The 19,314-nt window shown below is 42.4% G+C and overlaps 1 protein-coding gene across 1 annotated transcript in view; it reads right to left on the bottom strand.

Moving 5' to 3' along the window:
- The window catches only part of STAT3 (signal transducer and activator of transcription 3), a 177,405-nt gene that overhangs the window by 8,367 nt on the left and 149,724 nt on the right, over positions 1 to 19,314 (bottom strand). Inside the window, exons 16-23 of the mRNA XM_077459528.1 lie at positions 18,500 to 18,598; positions 17,333 to 17,468; positions 17,190 to 17,242; positions 15,640 to 15,734; positions 8,087 to 8,226; positions 7,784 to 7,999; positions 6,992 to 7,034; positions 4,892 to 4,998 (exon numbers count right to left, since the gene is read on the bottom strand). Of these exons, the coding sequence (XP_077315654.1) occupies positions 4,892 to 4,998; positions 6,992 to 7,034; positions 7,784 to 7,999; positions 8,087 to 8,226; positions 15,640 to 15,734; positions 17,190 to 17,242; positions 17,333 to 17,468; positions 18,500 to 18,598 (889 nt within the window). The remainder of the gene's footprint in view (positions 1 to 4,891; positions 4,999 to 6,991; positions 7,035 to 7,783; positions 8,000 to 8,086; positions 8,227 to 15,639; positions 15,735 to 17,189; positions 17,243 to 17,332; positions 17,469 to 18,499; positions 18,599 to 19,314) is intronic.

The following is a 19,314-nucleotide window of genomic DNA, read 5'->3' as shown; positions in this document are numbered from 1 at the left end:
GTATTTCTGCTACAATGTTCTCCTTTCCTCTTTTTTCAAGTTAATATTTAATATTTCAGATTTTGCTAAATGTATTTTGAAGTTTGAAGTTTCCTCGTATTTTTGCCAACTTTTTAACAGGTTGGGCATGGTATTCCAGGGGTCACTGATTTAAAAAAGCACGTCATCTGCGAACGCCACGAGTTTATGCTCCTCGTTCCCCATCTTGATTCCTCAAATTCTTGGGTCTCTTCTAATTGAGGAAAGTAATGACTCCAATGACAGAATAAACAGAAGGGGAGACAGGGGACATCCCTGTCTCGTTCCATTCCTGAGCTCAAAAGGCGTGGAGACTTCCCCATTTATTTTTACTCTAGCTATTGGCTGGTGGTATAGAGTTTTAATGTGCTGTCTCATAATCGGTCCAATCCCCAGTTTATCCAGGGTCTGAAACATGTATCCCCACTCTACCCTGTCGAACGATTTCTCTGCGTCTACCGACAGGAATAGACCTGGGGATCCACCCTCCTTTATTTTTTGTAGGATTAACAGCATTCTCATCCCATTGTCACGTCCCTCTCTGCCTGTTATAAAACCCACCTGGTCTGGGTGAACCAATATATTTAGGAGGTCCCTCAGTCTCGCTGCCAATACTTTGGCATAGAGTTTTGTATCCACATTTAAGAGGGATATTAGTCTGTAGCTTGAGCATAACGAGCTATCCTTTCCTTCCTTCGGGATAACTATTATGGCTTCCGATGCTTCTTTAGGCATCTCGTAGTCTTTTCCTAGTCCATACATATACTCACACATCCTCGGGATTAAGATCTCATTAAACTTTCTATAATAAAGGGTCGTAAATCCATCCGGGCCTTTGCCCGGAGGGGTGTCTCTCAGTGCCTCTATAACCTCATCTTCTGTGATAGGTCCTTCCCCAGTATCTCTCTTTCGCCTTCGGAGATTTTGGGTAACTCCACCTTTCAAGAATTTTTTGATTTTATCTCCTTTTGAACCCGATGGGCCCCCTGTCCGCTCCACATCGTATAGCTCCTTATAATCGTTCACAAACGTCTCGGCTATATCTCCTGTCCTATATAGTATTTCCTCCTTTTTTGTTTGCATTTCTAAGTAATTTGATGACCTCTTTTTCTGCAGCGTTCTTGCTATATGTTTACTGGGCTGGTTTCCCCACAGGTATCTTTCTTTATATATTCGTGCAGGTCTCTCTGCAGGTCCGTCGCTCCCACTCTGTCCTCTGGATTGACTGCTCTCCCCGTTCTCCCATGCTGCTGTCTACCTCCTCCAACCTGGCCAACAGACAAGGGAGAATCTGCTGCACCGACGATCCTGGCGTCCAGGGACTCACTCCCCGTCAACGCTGCAGGTGCGATGATACAATGGGGAGGTCCGGGAGGCCCGTGTCACGGCCGGCCGGCTCCCTCCAGCACCTCTCTCCGTCATAACGTCTGCTGGGGAGGGGGTATTTTAAGCCCCCCTTGCACCCGCACGCCACTTCCACCCTGGCAACAAAGGCCTCCAGGACCGCTGACAGATCGTCCATAGGCACCACAGGTGCAGGGGAACCAGTTGCAATAACAGGGATTCTGACCCACACTTACCTGTCAACACTTAGGGACCTAAGGCAGGCCACACAAAAAGTCCACCCTCCTAGCTGCGCAGACTGAGGAGCCCCCCCGCAGGATTCACCATCCTGACCCAGGTACTGTGCTGTGCTGCTGCTGTCCGCTCCCGTGTCATCCACGAGGTGTCTGTGTGGAAAGCGCGCTGTTCTAGAAGGAAAAAAGCACCCAGCGCTAGGAGCAAAATTACCTGGAGGCTACTAGAAAATGGCCGCCATACGCCTCAGCATATGGCGGCCTTTCTCCTAAAGGGGCAATATAACTGAAGAAGAGCTGCTGTGTCCATCAATGAACAATAGAGAAAAAAAGTTTTAGTTTGTCAGTAAATTTTGTAAAAAAGTTTTTTTTTTCTAATTCACTGATGATGTGGGCTGATGAGAAGGTACTAATATGCTGCACTGATATGCAGCACTTATGGGCAACAATTGTCAGCACTGATTGGTATCACTGATGGGCACTGATGATCAGTGTCCTGATTATCTGTACAATCTCATCTGCGAGGAGATGCCGCTGATCGGCTCTCCTCGCCTCACACTCTGTCAGTGTGAGTCGAGGAGAGCCGATAAACAGCACTTCCATACGTACATGTGATTGGCTGTGACTATACGGCGGGCGGTAGTTAAAATAAGTTGGTTCAGATATATGGACTTTATTTAGTAAGGCAAAGAGTTCTTAAAGATTGCTCCAGCTATACGAAGCTTTGTATTTTGATATTAACCAGTTGCCGACCGCCGCACGCCGATGTACGTCGGTACAATGGCACGGGCAGGCATAAGGACATACATGTACGTCCCTTGCCTCCCGCGGGTCGGGGGCCCGATCGGGCCCCCGCCCGGTGCCTGCGGCGGTCGGTATTCGTGCGGGAGCGATCCCGGACGAGGGGACGGCCATTCATTCATGGCCACCCCCTCGCGATCGCTCCCGACGAATAGAAATCCCCGGTGACATCACTTCCTCTCCTGTAATGTAAACACAGGAGAGGAAGTGATGTATTCTCTCCTCCGTGTCGGTATTTTTCGTTCCGACACGGTGGAGAGCGGATCAGTAAGTTGCACCAACACTCACACACACAGTAGAACATGCCAGGCACACTCACACCCCCCCTTTACCCCCCGATCACCCCCCCAATTACCCCTGCCCCCCAGTCACAGTGACACCAATGTCATTTTTTTTTATTTTTATTTTTTTTTTTGCATTGGTGTCATTTGTGACTGTAATAACTGTTAGGGCAGTTAGAGTTAGCCCCCTTTAGTTCTAATGTACCCCCCTAACCCCCCCAATAAAGGTTTAACCCCGTGATCACCCCCCGTCGCCAGTGTCACTAAGGCTGGGTTCACATTGCAGCGGTTTATGAGAACGAATGTGATTCGCACCGCACTGCAGTGCAAATCACATCCGATCTCTGTGCAATTCGAGTTCAGCCATTCGCCGCACCCGCCATACCCGCCGCACATTCGCACGGGACCCTTTTTTTGGCCCGCAGCAGAATCGGATCGCATGGGTGTTCACACCATGCGATCCGAGTTTGCAGATCGCACTGCGATATGCGAACTGATCTGGGGGTGTCAGTAACATTTCACTGACACTCCCAGCAGTTCGCATAGGGCAGTGTGAACTGCCGCCGGGAGGCATGCGATGCGGGAACCCGCCGCGCATTCGTGGCGTTCCCGCATCGCTCCAGTGTGAACCCAGCCTAATAAGCGATCGTTTTTCTGATCGCTGTATTAGTGTCACAGGTGACGCTAGTTAGGCAGGTAGGTATTTAGGTTCGCTGCAGCTTTTTATAGCGCCAGGGACCCCCATATACTACCGCATAAAGCCCCCTAATTGCCCCCTAGTTAACCCTTTCACCAGTGATCACCATATAACTGTTACAGGTGACGCTGGTTGGTTAGTTATTTTTTTATAGTTTCAGGGCACCCGCCATTTATTACCTAGTCTCACTAGTGTACCCCTAAATTTAGGGGTGTCTACTTTCCAAAATGGGGTCATTTGGGGGGGGTTTGTGCCATCTTGGCATTTTATGGCCTTCAAAACTGTAACGCCCTTAGAAAGCCTGAAGGCGGTGCTTGGTTTTCGGGGCCCCGTACGCGGCTAGGCTCCCAAAAAGTCCCACATATGTGGTATCCCCGTACTCAGGAGAAGCAGCAGAATTTATTTTGGGGTGTCATTTCACATATGCCCATGGCATGCATGAGCAATATATCATTTAGTGACAACTTTGTTAAAAAAAAAAAAAAAAAAGTTTGTAATTTTCCCGCAACTTGTGGCAAAATATAAAATATTCCATGAACTCAACATGCCTCTCAGCAAATAGCTTGGGGTGTCTACTTTCTAAAATGGGGTCATTTGTGGGGGTTTTGTGCCATCTTGGCATTTTATGGCCTTCAAAACTGTAATAGGTAGTGAGAAGTGAACTCAAAAATTTACGCCCTTAGAAAGCCTGAAGGCGGTGCTTGGTTTTCGGGGCCCCGTACGCGGCTAGGCTCCCAAAAAGTCCCACATATGTGGTATCCCCATACTCAGGAGAAGCAGCAGAATTTATTTTGGGGTGTCATTTCACATACGCCCATAGCATGTGTGAGCAATATATCATTTAGTGACAACTTAGTGTAAAAAAAGTGAGGCAAAAAAAGTGAGGCAAAAAAATAAAATATTCAATGGGCTCAACATGCCTCTTATCAATTTCCTTAGGGGGTCTACTTTCCAAAATGGGGTCATTTTGGGGGGTTTTGTACTGCCCTGCCATTTTAGCACCTCAAGAAATGAGATAGGCAGTCGTAAACTAAAAGCTGCGTAAATTCCAGAAAACGTACCTTAGTTTGTAGATGTGACAACTTTTGCGCAAACCAATAAATATACAATTATTGACTTTTTTTTTACCAAAGACATGTGGCTGAATACATTTTGGCCTAAATGTATGACTAAAATTGAGTTTATTGGATTTTTCTAATAACAAAAAGTAGAAAATATCATTTTTTTTCAAAATTTGCGGTCTTTTTACGATTATATCGCAAAAAATAAAAATCGCAGAGGCAATCAAATACCATCAAAAGAAAGCTCTATTTGTGGGAAGAAAAGGACGCAAATTTTGTTTGGGTACAACATTGCATGACCGCGCAATTACCAGTTAAAGCAGCGCAGTGCCAAAGTGTAAAAAGACCTCTGGTCATTTACCAGCAAAATGGTCCGGTCTGAAAGTGGTTAAAATATAGCCATCTCTTTTGAAAAATAGCTTCATAGAGGTTCTTTTAGTTGACATAAAGACTCACCAAAAGTGTTCCCAGAACAGGCCTCAGCGCCATCTGGAGGAAACTGCATCAAAGAATCCAAGGTGCGAGGAGACATGGGCAAGTCTATTGTGTTGCTACATGTTGTCCTATTAAAGTAAAAAAGACAAATTTAATGCAGGGCTTGGCAATTTTGCTTTGATATATTTGATCTTGGAGCCAGTTTTTTTTTTATTTTTTATTTTTTTTAAACAAAGCTTAAAAAAAAAATGGCAGAATAAAAAAAAAGCTATACGTTACTTATACTTACCCCGCTGGTCCTATGAGACAGGCAATTCTAAACAATTTATGGCTTTTATTTAAAAATCAGACAACTGTCTCATTCAGTTACAATGCTCCTGAATGAGACCACTTTCTCACTAGGTAATTTCAAGAAATATATGATATTACTGCAAATGTCTAGGAAATGCAATTTTTATTTTTTTTACCAAAAACAGGTTAAAATGTATTTTGGGATACAAAAACATAATAGATTACACAATTTTGTAGTAATATATAAACTATGAGGTTGCATAGGATGGTAGATACCCAAAATGTCAAACCTTAAATTTGCTTGTGCCCAAGAAATGGCAACAAATTTCAGTACCCTAAATTTTCTATAGGCTATGTTTTAACAGCCCCCTATCGGTCATCAGTTTAGAGTTATGGAGGTCTGGTCCTAGAATTATTGCTCTCATTCCACTGAGCATGAAAATATGCAACATGTATCGCAATCAATGTTTTCATGCGTGGGTGCCCCAACGTGTGCAGTTACATTTGTATGTGCGTATATGTGGGGGGCTTTGTGTAACAAAGCTTTTTACAATTACGGGCAAGTTCACACCATAGAAACGCAGTCTGGATATGTTCCAGGTGCTTTTCTGCATGCACATTTTTGACACGTTCCAGTGCGTTTGTGATGCAGTCCAGTGCATTTTTTCCCTCCTCTTTTTCTTAACATTAAGGACATGTGCATTCCAGTGTAGGAAAAATGCAGCGTGCTCTACTTTTTTTTTTCTGGAACTGCAAGCACTGGTGTGAACTATGCCATTAAAAACCATATAACCTACTTTCCATGCATTTTTGATGCAGAAAAAAAATGCACTGAACTGCATGTGGTGTGAACTGGCCCTTAAAGTGCAGATCGCACTGCATTACATTCTTTCCCAGCCTTGCTGGCTAGGAGAACGGTCAACAGGGACCCGGAAGCGATGTCAAATGCTGCTTCAAGGTCAGAAACAAAATGGGTAGAGAGAGCAGATGTGTGTTCACTGGCCTCCCTCCCCTCTACCCTATGGTGCCTGCTATGCTGGTCCCAGGCACTTTAACCATGTGTGTGGAAGCAATGGGGCATTAGCAGAGCTACCTGAATGCTTCCATCTAAAAAGTGAGCCCTGCAGCTTGCCCACAGCAGGGCTAAATGTAGAAAAACACTACCTGCCCGACACCCGGAAACTGCATGCTTCGGGAGTCGGGTGATACAAATTGTGCATCCCAGCCTCAACTGATACAAGAGTTTTAGGTTTTCAGCAAACTGACGCGAATATAGGAGCTGGTCAAATGAATGTTTCATTCTTCCACAAATGGCGATAGTAACCAATTGTCAATTATTGAAAAATAATTGGAGATAATTCCAATCACTTCCTGTCCTTGCAACACCTCCTCAGCCCCCCAGTGCAGAGACAGATCGCTATAATAAACTCATTGAATGTTCTGATCGGTCTCCAAAATAATACAATATGTTTTGGTCTGGAGATGGATTTTAGGTTTAGTTTTAGTGCACAATGGTAAATCAGAAAATGCCTAATGTCAGCGAAGATTGCACGCAAATATGTCATCACTGTACAACCTGAATGTTGTGACAGCAAGCCATGCAATTTTTATAGGATACATTAACACAGAATTCAAGAGTCATTATGTCATGTCTAGAAACCAGTAGGCATTTTTACTACCTACGTTAATATGCATCCAATGACAATAAAAAGGATGCTCAAAAGGAATTCTCTGCATTATAAATTTGTAGGCACCGATAGAGCTATATATCACATTTCTCCATAAAAGGGAATGGGTATATAATTATAAGAACCAAAACCAAATACTTACGGTGTTACACATATAAACTTTGTCTTCAGATATGGGGCAGTGCCTGCATGAAAAGAAAACATAGCTGTAATATTTTAAAGCATTTTACTAGAAAAGCTTTGTAGATAGGATAAACTAGTAAATGATCACACATCTTACATATTAGTCTGTCCAGACAATTGATATTAAAGTAGAACATTACCCATAACAACCTCATAAAAAATAAAAAATAAATGTTCTTCAGCAAGGAACATACATTCCACATTAATATTTATGTTACCAGTGTGTGCTGTAAATTGCCTTCATGATTACTTTTTTTCTTCTTGCTGGCCATTTTTTTGCCCAAAGCCCCAGCAGTAAATTATAAAGCGGAACTAAACCCATTGATTTAACAGTTTTATTCCTGGAATGCTGGGATTGCTTATGGTCACATTGTCTTGTGCCTTCAACTAAACTGTCAAACTATCATAACTGATCACATGTGGAGCACTATGGCAGTTGCAGATCAAACAGAAGTAGCGTTCTTGGCTTTAAAGGATAGGAGGATTTAATTCTGCTTTAAGGCTGTCAGCAGATCGGCCTCTACAAACTCATCAGCACCTAAAAATACAGAGCAACTGAGCATGTGCAGAGTGGGGTGAGGCAGCATTACTTCATTTTAAAGCCTATAGGCACTTATTTTTAGTGTTTTACATAGCTATATCTGCAAAAGGGATCAGCCTGAAGTGATCTAGGAGGATCTAATTTTCTGACTCAAGTTCCACTTTAACAGCTCTGGATAAGGTATACATTTCAAAATGGAGAGTCTACTACTACCTGGGTCCGTGGGCTCAGGATGTTCCTGGCTCTCTGGTCGGCAGTACTTGCTGAAGGCTTCTTCTTTGGGGATGTCAGGATACAGGTACACCAAAGGGGATACCAAAATGTTGGTGGCATCCATAATTTTGTAACCCATGATGATTTCAGCAAAGGACATGTTGTTCAGCTGCTGCTTTGTATATGGCTCTACAGACTGGATCTGTGTCTTACCTAGGTGTGAAAACCTCAATAATAAAGAGGCAAGCAATTGTACACAAAAAACATGTAAAACGTAAAGTTATCTCAGAGTTTTCTTACCACTGATATCTTTCTCCACCCAGGTAAAGGTAATACCGCCCTCCTTGCTGCTCTCACTGAACCGCAGCAGGAACGTCCCAGGAGGTTTGGTGCCGAGAATGGCTCGTTCGCGCTCTTTGCTGATGAAGCCCATTATATACCTTCAAAAGGACACATATCTTATGGTACAGGATTTCAAAATATATGATACTACTATGAATAACACAGTCCAGTGATGAAGCCACTACTACATTACAAGGCAATAACTGCACTCGCACAGGCATTTGGTACTGACAACATAGGGTGGACTTTTACTTTAAGAATAAATCTAAAACTAAAATCCCTGCATCTATAGACATCCATGATCTAACCCATCCAGCCCCGTAAAGAAAAAAGAAAAAAAAAAATCTGTATAAAAACTTTTTTGAAGCCGATCACAGTGCCAGAAGCTCTGCAGAGAATACAGCCGACAATGGCTGTGAAATAAATAGGGAGGGACGTCACCCAGAGTGACTATGGGGCTTCAGTTGTCGGATGTGTCCTTTGCACCCGCCTTACACAGCAAAGCATGGGTTTGGGTCGGAGCGGCTTCAAAAAAGGTATGTATACAGATTTTTTTTTTCTTTACACGGTTTGTGTTAGATTGTGGATGTCTATAGGTGCAGGGATTTTAGTTATAGGGTGGACTTCTACTTTAAATAATAACTTTTGAGCGTGGCATTTAGCTTTAAGGATCCCCTGGGATAGTTGGTCTTCATTTCCCAATGTAAGCTAAACACCTATGTCAAAACAACAGTCATCCAGAGTGGGTGAAAGGTTGTGGAGCAAAAAAGGATGTATGTTTTATACTAGAGATTTTCTGTGATACAGCAGTGCTCCGCTTTAACTGACAATTGCACGTGCGACACTGTAACCAAACAAAATTGATGTCTTTTTTTCCCCACAAATAGAGCATTCTTTTGGTGGCATTTGCTCACCTGCGTGGTTTTTATTTTTTGCGCTATAGACAGAGTCAAATATTTAAAAAAAAGTTTTAAAAAATTGTTTTGTTTTCTTCTTGCTAGAGTACATATCCCCCCAAAAAAATTATAAAAGAAAATAATTTATTCATCAGTTTAGGAAGATATAGTCTTTTACATATTTTTGGTTTAACATTTTTTATTTTTTTTTAAAATAGGCGTATATTGTTTGGTTTGCGCAAAATTTATCACTTCTACAAACTATAGGATATATATTATAAAATATACACACACATATATAGAGAGAGAATAAATGAGATATAGAGAGAAATTATATATATATATTAATGCATTAGGGTTGTGCACCCCAAAACACACACAAAATATACATACATATACACACACACAATACATTTTTATATATATATATATTATAATGTGTATTATGTATGTATGTATGTATGTATGTATGTATGTATGTATGTATGTATGTATGTATGTATGTATGTATATATATATATATATATATATATATATATATATATATATATATATATATACATATACATACACACACACATAATACACATTATAATATAAATATATATATATATATATACACACACACATACACACACACACAATACATATTATATCATTTTTACATAAACTTATACATACATAAAACCACCCATGTGCCTGGCTGACCCAAGTGTCTGACATTCTTGCTCATAATAAAAAATAAATTAAAAAAACACATCCTTGCAGTAGGTCCCTCCCCATACTGCATGTATTAAATGCTCATTTAGTCTAGGGGCAGAGGATTAAAGTATAAATACTTAAAGGATAGGTTTACATTTTTATTAAAAAATAATACATGTAGACATTTTTTAAAATTGGAGACTGCAAAGTATTGTGTCCACCATCAGATTGTGGGTGAAGTGTCAGGCTCCTGCAGACACAGCCATACAGAAGTATGGGAACAGAACTGTAGGCTGACATTTTAGAGCTGTAGGCAATGTGAATGAACTACAGGTATGCTGATCAGTGTGCTTGCAGTTCATTTAAACTACAAGTCTATCTGCTGCAGTGGTGGCTCGGCCTTGCAGTTTATGCATTCACAGATTCCTATGAATTAATGATGAGCCTGTAAGGGTGGGAGCGAAGAGTAGGGGGCAACTAGGACATCTTACACCCTGTATACAGGTGTAAGGTGTTCTAAAAGGTGAGCTCATCCTTTAAGCAGTGATGGGCTTGGGCGTGTTTGGATCGAGCCCGCCAGGAAGCTGTCACTGTACACCGCCAATCAAAGGGCAGTGAGGCATTTCCTGGCCAGCAGCTGCACATACACATGCTGCCTATGATTGGCAGCGACAGCTTCCTGGTGGGCTCGATCCGAACACGTCCAAGGCCATCTCTACCTTTAAGTTGGTACACGTGCACATGGTTTTTGGTTTAGATGACAGGTTCTAAACAAGCGATGTGGATGCAGGAATCCCCCCCCAATGGGACATTGTATTTGGAGAGTGGACGCTCCCCACTGTCAAAAAACATGGATTAGTGATGCAGCCAATGGGCTGCAAGCCACTAACTGAACATTTTTTTTCAGCAGTCCTGTTTAAGAGAAGTTGATCTAATAATTGGCTTCTGTCGAACAGGAAGGGCTACACAAACTGAAAATTAGGCGATCCCTGCTCAACTGGACAAATCTCAGTCTGTGTGTACCCAGCTTTACCTTATTCCTTTCTCCAGCAGGCTTCCTCCACTACTTCAGCTTCTACATTACTGGCTGTGGTCTCACTCTAGCCCAGGGATATGCAATTAGCAGACCTCCAGCTGTTGCAAAACTGCAAGTCCCATTATGCCTCTGGGTGTCATGCTTGTGGCTGTCAAGAGTCTTGCTATGCCTTGTGGGACCTTTAGTTCTGCAACAGGTGGAGGTCTGCTAATTGCATATCCTAGCCATACAGGGTAATGTCCCATATGGTATGTGATCATGTTTTTTCATGACTTTCGCTGAAGGAAGACAGCTTGGAATCAGAAAAAAGAAAAAGACCACCCCCCCACACTCTCATACTGCAAAGGTGGACTTATTTACTTAGCTCAAGTTGGGCTGTATTATGTGAAGGTTTTTTGAGAGGTTAGGAATTCCTGGGACTTCTCAGGTGCTACATAGATTTATTCCACATGCACACACTATATCTTCTTTAAAAAAAATATATGAGTTTAAGAGATAGTGTATGTGGACTACATCTATGTAGCACCTCAGAAGTTTCAGTAATTCCTAACCTATTCAAAAATGTTACCTGTACTTTCACATTCAGTAAGCATGCCTTGTTTACAGCACAGCATTGTATAATGTACAGTAGAAGGCAGAGGTGGTCAGTACTCACAGGTAAAGGCAGCCATCTGTCCTCATATCTTCACTCTGCCCCAGGGAGAACTGTGGAGTATGCTGGGCAGGAAGCAGTGATCAGGGATGCATTGTGATGATCTTCCTGCCCACCTGTACTGGAGCTGCGAAAGCCCCGACTCAGCCAGACAGGAACCAAATGAGAGACAGTTTTCCCCTCTGACTGCTGCCTTAGAGAGGAGTATTGCAAGCTGTCTTCTGGCAACACGGGCCATGGATGATAGGCAACTACCTTCTATGAGAACTGCAGCCACTGCTGTGATGTGAGCAGTCTACAGCATCTCTGACAACAAGCGGCAAAGTGATATTTAGCCGTCAGGAATGATGTAGCCGGAACTACAGAGGCAGTATCGGAAAATGCGGCAGACTGCCTGCTTACTCCACAGCTGGTGGGTGCAGTGCTCACAGGAGTTACACATCCAAATGACAAACAGTCCCACTTGCAGCTGTCCATTGGCAGAGGTGCAGAAAAAGTTCTCACACATTTTGACAGCAAAAAAACCCTGGGGTATGTCTGGGCATTAGGGTGTGCCCTGGCACACGCCTACGACCACTCTTCTCATTTAGGACCAGGAAGTTTTCTTTACAGTATAAGGCTGCTAGCTTAGTCACTTACCTGGCAGACAAACAATGCTTTATGGATAAAAGTGATGAGGAAAATCCCTGATGGATTCTAAGGAGCGTTTTTTTAAAGTTCTGAGAGAAGCAAATTCAGATCCCATAGTGTCAAAAGGGTTGAAACAGGAGGATCCCTATGGCAGGACATCTTAAAAAAAGTTTTGATTAGGGAACGGGAGCCAATGGTCTCTGAAACAATGCTACAGGAGCAGAGACCTAACCCTTAAAGGCTAATTTCACCTTTTGACCAAAAATAATAAATGCACATTTCTTTGCACTTATTTCATTTTCCAAAGGAGCCTGCAGAGCATTGCATCAGCAGATTGGGGTTGCAATGCCAGGATCCTGCAGACTCTCAGGACAGCTGTCTACCCATACCTTTGTTAAGGGCTCTTCAGCATTTGTCCAGAGGATCTTTAAACATCAGAAGGGCCACTACAGAAATGGTGAGCGTAAGGCCAGCAACTGCTATATCCACTACAAAAGACGGGCCACTTCTTAACCACTTGAGATCTGAGGGGCGCGCTCTGTGATCGGCGAGTCCATGAGACTCGCCTGATCACCGATCCGTGCAAGGGGTCGATCCCGACCCCTTATCACGTGATCAGCTGTCAGCCAATGACAGCTGATCAGGTGACATAACGGAGCCGGTAATCGGCTAGTATTCCTCCTCGCGCTGACAGCGCGAGGAGAAAAAAAAAAAAACCGATCACCGGCGGCCATGATCGGGACATCAGTCCCGATCACGGCCAGCAATGCAAGCGCCCACCTGCCCCTGACCAGTGCCCACCTGCCCCCTGCAGTGCCACCCTAATAAAAAGTAAGTGCCCCCCGTCAGTGCCACCCAGCAGTGCCCACAGTGCCACCCAGCAGTGCCCACAGTGCCACCCAGCAGTGCCACCCACCGTGCCCACAATCTGCCTTAAAGGTGCTGCACCCCAGTGCCGCCCATCAGTGCCCTGCAGTTGCCGCCCATCAGAGCCACCTATCAGTGCCACCTATCAGTGCCCATCAGTCCCATCTATCAGTGCCACCTATCAGTGCCCATCAGTCCCATCTATCAGTGGTACCTATCAGTGCCCATCTGTGCCACCCATCCGTGCCATCTTATCTGTGCCCATCTTTGCCCATCAGTGCCGCCTTATCTGTGCCTATTAGTGCCGCCTTATCTGTGCCTATTAGTGCCGCCTTATCTGTGCCTATTAGTGCCGCCTTATCTGTGCCTATTAGTGCCGCCTTATCTGTGCCTATTAGTGCCGCCTTAACTATGCCTATCAGTGCCCACCAATGCAGCCCATCAGTGCCCACCAATGCAGCCCATCAGTGCCCACCAATGCAGCCCATCAGTGCCCACCAATGCAGCCCATCAGTGCCCACCAATGCAGCCCATCAGTGCCCACCAATGCAGCCCATCAGTGCCCACCAATGCAGCCCATCAGTGCCCACCAATGCAGCCCATCAGTGCCCACCAATGCAGCCCATCAGTGCCCACCAATGCAGCCCATCAGTGCCCCCTAATCAGCGCACTTCAATGAAGGAGAAAAATGACCCGTTTGCAAAATTTTATAACAAACTATTAAAACATGATTTATTTATTTTTTTTGCATCTTTTTTTGTTTGTTTAGCAAAAAATAAAACTCCGAGCTGTAACTAAATACCACTAAAAGAAAGCTCTATTTGTGGGAAAAAAATGATAAAAATTTCGTTTGGGTACAGTGTTGTATGCCCGCGCAATTGTCAAAGTGCATCAGCGCTGAAAGCTGAAAATTGGTCTGGGACTGAGGGGGGTTTAAGTGCCCAGTAAGCAAATGGTTAAAGAACCTTTCTTTAATAGGATATTGCTGTGCAAAAAGCCTGAGAGGAATAAAACACTTTGCCATCATTAGTCCATTCCGTGTACAACAATGGCTGCAGAAATTAGTTTGCAGGAATTTTTTTTGAAGTCTAGGCACTTTTAAGGTAAACCAAGTTTTGAAAAAGATGGTGCAGGTCTAAACAAGAGCATACTGTGTTGACAAGTACCAAAATGGTATCCTTGAGCAAACACCTTATGTACAAACATTCATAAAGGATAGTTTACCCGCATCATCCTCAGCTGACCTTGCAAAAGCAGCTGCAGGTACGGGGAAACTAGAGATGGAATCTAGAGCAGAGGATGTGGGAGCATGCTTGCGACTCTTGCATTTAGCAGTCTGCTCGCATTGGCTGAAACATTTTGCAACTTGGCCATAGTTTCAGAGAATTCCTCTGAACAAAACAGGAAGGAAGCTACACCTGAAAAAGCCGAGGAAGATTCAGAGAGAGGAGTTAACTCAAACAGGGAATGGAGGTCTGGGCTGTCAGTGTTTGACCCTTTAGGGGGTACACTGCAAGCCACTCCAGTAGTATACACATTTTTTCAGGTTAAGTAGGATAGTTAAGAGGCAGCGGCTGGGATTTTATTTTTATTTTTTAAAGTGTGGAATTTGTCTTTTCTTCCACTTTAATACCATCTATGACCAGGTCACAGAGACAGCTGTAAGGAGGAGATATCCAAGAGCTTGTGGTTATCCAGCTGTAGCTCAGGCAGAGCAGGAGATACATTGGGAAGTGCTACGGCCCTTGTGGGTGCAGGGACGTTGCCCACATGTCTTGCAGTCGGAACAAAGGTGTGCAACAAATTTGAAATGCTTATGAGGTGTCGCAGCACATACAGGGTGCAGGTGATAGATTGCAGGAAGCGCCTCACTGCACCAAACAGTGTCCATAACACATTTTCAAAGTGTCTCCACGCTCGAGAGGGAGAACATAGCAGGGGGTGCCAGCTCTTAATGAGCAAGGACAGACCCCAAGTACTCGATAGTGGACTGGATGTTTGATAGTAGCCCCTGTGGGGCATCCATCAGAAACTGGACACATGTAATACAGGTAAATTGCTCTACAGCTAAATTCACACAGTCATACATAAGTGATCTGGAGAGCAACTTCAGCAAAATCCAGTGCCTGCCGGTCACAGTACACACTGGCCCTGCATATTCTCCTTGGCTGGGTTCAGGTACAGCCTTCCAAGGCTATGCTGAAAACCAGCCAATCCAGAAAAAACTGCAGCCACTGTAGAAACACTAGCAAACTAAACCATGATGGGAGTGTGAGGGGTGATGCTGGGCTGTCATAAAACTTTGCCAGTGGCAGATCTTCTGCAGGTAGCTAAATAAACCTACATCTCTAAATATTCCACCTGTGTCCCCTAACAATTAAGAAACAATATTGTGAATCAGTGTACATATTATACATGTGAAGAACTTAGTGCTCTGATCTCCTATATGTATGCATTGAATGCATATGTCTAGATATGTTTGGTCTATGGTTCAACTGTCACTTGTTACTGCTGCATTGATTCTGAATTATAGCTAGTTATTGGTGATTAAGCCAACAAAGACCAAATGAACGGGGTTCACACTTAATAATGCAGTGGTGTTAAGCAACCGCTACAATCAGAAGCCAGATTTCATTAGGCTGTACATTTTGAGCCAATGAAAGCTGCTTAGCATATTTAAAAAAAAAAAAAAAAAGAAGTTAAAACTACTGACTATATGTATACTCACCCTTCATTCCAAAGTGCGAGAATGTATTTCTTTACAAGGTCAATGATATTGTCCAGCCACACCCAGAATGAAAACCCTTTACCAGCCATGTTTTCCTGATGGGAAAAATAATTGTAAGAATGGTATTAAAGGCAGATACATTTACCCACAAAAACACTGCATGCAAATGCCATTTAAACATGCAAGATATACATGTCAATTTAAAGTTGTACATAAATTACACTAACAGCTGTGAAATCTGCTTTTTCGCGATTACTTTTTTCACTGCTATTACAAACCTGTTATAAAGAAAAACTCAAAAAGGTTACTACATGCTAGATTCCATTGTAAATAAGTTTGTGTCTTACACTCATCTCTGTGCAACCAAAGAAGAAAACTTGGTATGTCTGGACAATTCCACACCTAGCTCACTGTTTCAGAGCCACCCAGAACTAATTGTGGTGCCTAGGTGTCTATGGAGATGTTGCTAAGAAAGTCTTGGATTCAGAATGATGCACTGGTCAAGGGTGTTAAAGTTTACACAAGGAGATCCCACAGTTAAAAAAAATAAATAAAAAAAAAATAGAAAAAGTAATGTACAAAATTAATGTATAATAAAGTATTAAGGTTATACTTTAAAAAAAGATCTGTACCAAAAAACTGTTTGGTTTTGGTGTCCATTTTTTAGCTACAAGAAAGTAGTATCCTTGATTGTCAGCAAATCCCTATGGTGGAATTGAAGACTCCTGACCACAGTAAAACTAGTGTGTTCAGCCAGATATATCAGATATATCAGATTACTACAACAATTATTTTGGTCTAACTCCATGTTAGACACCTACAACCCCTTGCACTTTTATATATATAAAAAAAAAAAAAAAAAAAAAAAAAAAAAGCATGTTATACATAATTTAAATTCTATAGCTTTCTGGCCAGTCCAGGGACATCATGAGTCCTCCCACTTCTGCTTCCATGGTGACCAGTCCTTAATCCTGGACAGCACGGTGCTCATGTAATCACACGCGAACACCATTCTGTCCAGGAGTAACGTGAGCCGAAATCAGCGTGATGAAGCCATTAAAGCCTGGGCACACAAGAGTGGGTTGATCCCGTGGTCATTCATCCTGGTAGAGGTCTAGTGCAGCTTGCAAAGAGGTAGGTCTGCAAAGGCCAGCACTGGAAGGGAGGGGATTAATATGGTGACAGCTACTTTTCATCTTTTCTGCTTCTTTAATCCTACTACCCAACAACCGGTTTGTCACCTACTCTGCATAGTCAAATGCAGAGCCAATAAAAATAAAAAAACATTGGTAAATTAGGACATCTGTCAGTTTTTTATTGCTGTGCCATCAATAGGGAGGACCGCCCTGATCACAGTAGCCACCCAAAACAAAAAGGAGGAAAATGCATGATTTGCAGTTGTTTGAAAAACAATAGGAACAAGTGTTCTAGGGAATCAATAAGTGTGTTTTCTCCAAGACAGGACACTGACATCGCATAGAACATTAGCATCAAACTGACATTGACATTTCATATATATCATCAAAAAGAAAAAAAAAATAGTTAGTTACTTTGCAGAATTTGGCCCAGGTGATTTGACAGCCAGAATAGTTTACTCCAGGACCTGAAGATAAAGCAAATAATACAATTTATAATACAGAACACAAAAATAGGACACACTATCAGTGTACCTCCTGAAGTACTAAGAGCTTACCCAGCAGTTTTTCAGCCAATGTGGTTAACTGTTCAATGCTAAGGCCACGTTTTGTGGTGGAAGAGAACTGCCAGCTTAGGACCTCAGCCACCTGATCCCATGTGCCAATGGGAGGTTTGGTAAAAAAGTTGACATTCTGAAAATAAAAATATTAACTAGCACTGTAATACTGATAAATCCTAGAACTGTACCGTATTTTAATCATATCCATACAATAGGTAGATCTAAATTTTGTTTGCCTTTTCTTGTATTACTCAAATATAACAGCAAAAGGATGGGTATGCAAATTAACTCTCCCCCCCCCCAGTCCTAGTTGTGACAGTGGGCCAGGGATCTCGTCTCCGCACCAGCTTTCCCAATTAAAAAAAAAAAAAAAAAAAAAAAAAAAATTTGACTGGGTGGGTGGAATCCTTTGAATAGGATAACTACAGCCATTGTGGCAGCTTGTAGTTCTTAGTGAACTACCAGGATGCTGATGAGCACTCTAGTTAGTGAATTGATGCTGTTATTCAGCAACTGTCTGCCCATAGGATGTATGAGCAGACAGATACACTGACAGTCTACAGAGATTGCACCCGTGATCTGCTGATTGGGTGCAATGCTTTACATGCTTCTAATAATAATAAAAAAATATATATATATTTTTTACAAAGGTGAACTTATCTTTCAAGTTATCAGTTGGTTTGTACTGCTGGCTGCCAGAAATCATGAATGCACGGCACACAAGTGAAATGGGCCAGAGTTAATAAAGAGAACAGGTCTGTATAAAGACACTACAGTCTCCAGAGAAAAAAAAAAAAAGTTGCAGCAAGGGTACAATTATGTGTAGGCTGGAGTGGTAACAAGAACTCACGTTAGCAGACTGCACCCTGTAGCTGTGCTTGAAAAGGCCCCCAAACATACTATGCACAGCAGTCTTTACACTGCCACTCATCTAGTCAGGCTGCTATAATCACTTTAAAAGCAAACCTAAATTAGCATACACGTTGCAACTGAAGTTTCTGCAATATTGTTATACATTCCTGTTTGAAAAGTCATATTATTTAGACTTTTTTCACACAGTGTTCTTAAATCTATTGTCAACATTCACTGAAGTACTTGTACTCATATTATGACAATTTCAACCTGTGCCCTTTTGATACACAAATACGGGTTACATTGCATTACCTTTGGGTTGTTTGTCAGCATGTTGTACCACAGGATTGAGGCCCAAGCATTGGGCATCTGACAAATGTTGGATATCACTACAACTGGTAATGAATGAGTCTTCAGGGGAAAAAAATAAAAATAAAATAATATTACACCTTTCAACATAAAATACAGCATATTAAAAACAGAAAAGAATAACTAATATCTGCTAGCCATAAGAAAGTAGTGTTAGCAATGTAATAATTTCAGTAGGCTGGGCATTCAAAAAGAGAACCAGTCATGAGTGCGATTATGAAAGTTTAGAAATTCAGTCCACATCTGCAAAGCTTTAGCTGTGGAATCTTAATATCTATTCCATTTTTAGTTTTACCCTACTCTGCGCCTGATTCTTGGCTTTGGGAGGAGTCACTGACATTTGCTGCCAAATCTCATATGCCAAGTTATACTTGGTTACATAGTTAGTCAGGCTGAAAAAAAAAAAAAAAGACAAGTCCATCCCAAAAAAATTGGATTTTTATAACAGCTTACCTGTAAAATCCTTTTCTTTAATGTACATTAGGGGACACAGCGCCATGTCCAATATCCTCATGACCTTTAATATCGATGTGATAAAATCGGATAAATGTCTGAACCGAAGACCAAGTTGCAGTCTTACAGATCTGAGCCATAGAGGCCTGATGATGCACCACCCAAGAGGCACTAATCGCCCTGGATGAGTGTGCTCTTAATCTGAGAAGGAAGAATTTTCTTTTTGAAGCTGAAGCTTGATCAATCACTTGACAAATCCATTTGGAAAATAGTGGATCTTGACGCTGCCTGTCCATATCTTGGAC

Source organism: Lithobates pipiens, unplaced genomic scaffold (genome assembly GCF_037356315.1).
Source record: "Lithobates pipiens isolate NorthernLeopardFrog02 unplaced genomic scaffold, aLitPip1_a1.2 Scaffold_28, whole genome shotgun sequence".
Classification (NCBI taxonomy): Eukaryota; Metazoa; Chordata; class Amphibia; order Anura; family Ranidae; genus Lithobates; species Lithobates pipiens.
The sequence above is the reverse complement of the archived record's forward strand: the minus strand, read 5'-3'. Positions and strand labels throughout refer to the sequence as shown.